The following is a 4,242-nucleotide window of genomic DNA, read 5'->3' as shown; positions in this document are numbered from 1 at the left end:
AATGTCCTTCATCTATTTTTCCCTTTTGCTATCACTCAAATGAAGTTGATATTCTTTTGTCAAAAAAGGATAGGTGAAATATATATAGATGGGAAGGAAGTATAAAACACGTTTGTAAATGTTATTTGTTGGAGTGAAATGTTTGTTAAAATTTGTAATGAGTAGAGTGTTTCTAGTTTTGTTAATTCCTTAAAATGCAACATGGTGGTAGAAAGTTTGTGATAGATGAGCCGTTTTGAATTATTGGGTGATTGGGTGGGAAAGGTTTTCCGGTTCCCGTGGAGGAGGGTCTTCCTTCTAAGTTGCAAACTCAATTCTATATATTCATCAACCATGCCAAATACACAATTACTACTCACATTTTCAATAATTGCTCACAACGGGATTGGGATATATGCTAACTCATAAAAACTCACAAATTAAAATTTGGTGATAAGAATTGAATTTCAAGTCTAATTCAATCTTAAAAAAATAAATTTGTAAAACGAAATTTTAATCCATTTATATAAATTGTGAATTAATTTTATTTTTAGTCGATATAAAACTTCTAACATAAAATTTTGAACATTTGTATAAGAAATGTTTTATGAAAAAGACTCCTGCTAAATTTTAAATTGATTTTGTTGACACATGATGTGTTGCTTTTAGAACAAACAATTTGTTTAAAGAGGTTGAAGAATGTGTAAATCCTGTTATTGCATCCTCAACCATCTACGTCATTTTGAAAGTTAATTAAACCTGATGAGAGTTACATGTGCTTATTTACAACCATGTAAAATTTGAGTTTTTTATTTTCAATTTATGAGATTGATGTATGTGATCGGCATAAGAAAGTCTTTATATGGGAAATTGCTTATATGGCATTACTTTAGCAAATGCATATTGGTGTTGAAAGGTGACATATTGCATGTTTAGGAAGTGTTGAAGAAAGGTTGAATAAATATATTTAAAATATATATATATATATATATATATATATATATATATATATATATATATGTAAAGGTGTGAAAAGGAATAATATAATATAATAGTAAAAATGGTTAAAAGAAGACGTAAGGTATTGTGGCACGTGTAGTGCAGAGGCATGTTGGTTCATGTGAGTGTGAGTTGGGGGCAGGTTTTTTCTTCCACGCTTGCTTCATCGTCGGTCCACGTGAATACCAATCGCACTTGTCCCCCCTCTCACTGTTTCTTCACTTTCTTAACTTGATAGGAACATTAATAATAAAAATTGAAATCTCGTATTTCACCACTCCCATGATTGGATACGCCAAATGTCCAAAACTAATGCCTGCAAAAATAAGTATCGTGGAACCTAACTCTCTCAAAACGAAAAGAAGAACAGCACGGTGGTTCTTGGAACCTAACTCATTAATTTGAAGCGCGGTGGAGGAAGGAAGAGGAAGAAAGAGATTTAAATTTAAATTTGAAAGAGTGACAGGGCACAGTGTGATAGAAGAAAAGAAAAAGTTAAGGAAAGCGACGTTGTTGGCTGGGGGGAAGACCCTCGTGGTGATCGCATGGGTGGAGATTTGTGTGTCGCGTAGGATAAGGGATAATGGGGACCCACCGAGGGACAACACAAATATAATGAAAAGGTTATCTGTTTGGTTCCAATCATGACCATTGGCTGTGCTGATTTTGATGGATGTCCAGGGACGATGCTCATCATGCCTGTTCCTATATCTGACATTTTACCTCAGCCGTTGATGTAGGAACTGATTCACTCCTGGCCCAAATCTTCAGGTGCCACCTGCCCCACCCTGTTTAATGCGAAAGATTTCTTGCGATTTGCCACCCCACACTCTATCCTACCTAAACCTAACTCCATTTATTTATTTTCCTTTTTACCTCGCTAATCATAACATTATCAATTCATTTATTACTTTTATAACATCGCACATGTTAATTCCATAACCAAAAAAATGTGACATGAACAATGATGTGATGTATATAGTTATCGTCTTATCACAAATCATCTATCCCCCTCTGCTTCATGCCTCGTTCGTTAGTGTGAGGAATTCAAATTTGAAAAGGTTTCATGAGGCACAGTAAAAGAAAATGGTATTATTCAGCGGTCAATGGAATTAGTTGTGGTGTTGTGGAGTGGGAGTTATCCAGCAAAGATGGCGTGAAAGTTATCCAAAAAGATGAGGGTGTGAAAGTAAAGTATAATAAAGTGGAGTTTATTTATTTACCAGATGGTCAAAGGTAAAGAATAAAGAGGGGGAAGAGAGAGAGAGAGAGAGAGTATTATTATTTTGGGGGCAAATGTGATGATTGAGATAACTGGCCTTGCTGACATAAAGTCATCATTGAACTTACACACTACTCCCACCCATTCTCTCTCTTTTCTATATAATCTCAACCCACACGGCCCCCCTTTCCACTCCACACACAACTCCCCTGCTTTTCATCGTCTCCTTCTTACGCTCTCTCTCTTTTTCTCTCTCAATCTCACTCTCTCCATAACCAGAACCTCAATTTTATAAAACCAGAGATGATGGTTCAAAAGGAAGATCTGGGTTTGAGTCTAAGCCTCAACTTCCGTCACAATATACCCAATCCTCAACATCTTACTCTCATCTCCTCCTCTACTCATTCATCTTCCCCTTCACCTTCACCTTCAAATCCTTTTAAACCCTCTTGGAACGACGCTTTCGGTATGTCCTCAAATTCCTCCACTTTCCCAATAAATAAATAATACTTTTTTTTTTCATTTTATTTGCATGCAAATAATGTTCCAGATCTGTTCAAGTTTATCTCTTTATTTCCTTTCTCTCCGCCACTTCTTCGTTCACTTTGATCCGGCTTACTGGGTCTTTTTTTTTTTTTTTTTTGCTCCGGGGAGAGAAATATTATTGTCGCCCTTCACTTTTTGTCCCGATATGCATGACCCTCTAATTTAAATGACTTTTTGTTTGCATCCAGATCGAAACTCGGACACATGCAGAGGCGAAACCCGATCGTTCCTGCGCGGAATCGACGTGAATCGGTTACCCTCGGGCGTGGACATGGAAGAGGAAGCGGGAGTTTCGTCTCCGAACAGCACCGTTTCGAGCGTGAGCGGAAAGCGAAGCGAGCGAGAACCCAACGGTGAAGAACACGACATGAACAGAGCCTGTTCCCGCGGAATCAGCGACGAAGAAGACGGCGAAACCTCAAGGAAAAAACTCAGACTCTCCAAAGACCAATCGGCTATTCTGGAAGAAAGTTTCAAAGAGCACAATACCCTCAACCCGGTAAGCCTAACGGAAAACCACCTTAAAATCAGTTATCACGTTTTTGGAAGTACTAAACTAAAATTGCTAACGTTAATTAATCTAATGTTCTGGCAGAAGCAAAAGCTGGCACTGGCAAAACAGCTAGGCCTTCTACCAAGACAAGTTGAGGTGTGGTTCCAGAACCGAAGAGCAAGGTGAGTTTAAAAATTATAACACACACGAAATAAATAACTGGGTTTAATACAAAGTTTTAGTTTTATTAAACGTGTGAAATAAATCCCAGGACTAAGCTGAAGCAAACCGAGGTGGACTGCGAGGTGTTGAAAAGGTGTTGCGAGAATCTGACGGAGGAAAATAGAAGGTTGCAGAAGGAAGTTCAGGAGCTTAGAGCACTGAAACTCTCCCCTCAGTTTTACATGCAAATGACTCCTCCCACCACACTCACCATGTGCCCTTCTTGCGAGCGGGTGGCTGTGCCGTCGTCCGCCGTTGATGCCGCCGCGCGTCATCATCCGATGGGCCAGGCCCATGCCCACAGCCGGCCCATGGGCATGGGCCCGTGGGGTTCGGCTGCTTCCATTCCGCACCGGGGCTTTGATGGTTTTCACCACTGATTGTGAATAAGAATTAATTTAATGGAATGGAGGTACTTGTAGGGTTAGGTGTGTAGCCGAAAACGAGAAACAGTGAGGTGTGGATGTAGGATATGGTGATTAGAAGAAGGGATCTGGTGGGTCTCCAATGTTTTGTACCACTTTGACTCATCATCTTTTGTTTTTGTTTGGATGACCTACATTAGTTAGGAGGTTTTCAGTTTTTAGTGTTACTTAACCTTTTCCCATCTCAAACACTAAACACACACTTCGTGTAAACTGCAATTGTCTAGTTAAATTATATAGCTTTCTTTCACTATTTCTCAAACCATTCTTTTCCCACACATACTTTTTAGTCTCTACACTTCCTAGGCATCTTATAACCACGCTTTCGGATACCTTAATAAACAAGTTTCCTTTTC

At 38.9% G+C, this 4,242-nt stretch overlaps 1 protein-coding gene across 1 annotated transcript; it reads left to right on the top strand.

Moving 5' to 3' along the window:
- The first annotated feature begins 2,362 nt into the window (after positions 1–2,362).
- Positions 2,363–4,242, top strand: LOC114177720 (homeobox-leucine zipper protein HAT4-like). The gene is made up of 4 exons (XM_028063197.1): positions 2,363–2,666; positions 2,935–3,245; positions 3,342–3,421; positions 3,511–4,242. The coding sequence occupies exons 1-4, from the start codon at positions 2,504–2,506 to the stop codon at positions 3,839–3,841; spliced, it is 885 nt and encodes a 294-aa protein (XP_027918998.1). The 5' UTR covers positions 2,363–2,503; the 3' UTR covers positions 3,842–4,242.

This window comes from Vigna unguiculata, chromosome 3 (genome assembly GCF_004118075.2).
Source record: "Vigna unguiculata cultivar IT97K-499-35 chromosome 3, ASM411807v1, whole genome shotgun sequence".
NCBI classification, from domain to species: Eukaryota; Viridiplantae; Streptophyta; class Magnoliopsida; order Fabales; family Fabaceae; genus Vigna; species Vigna unguiculata.
This window is presented reverse-complemented; position numbering and strand designations above follow the sequence as displayed.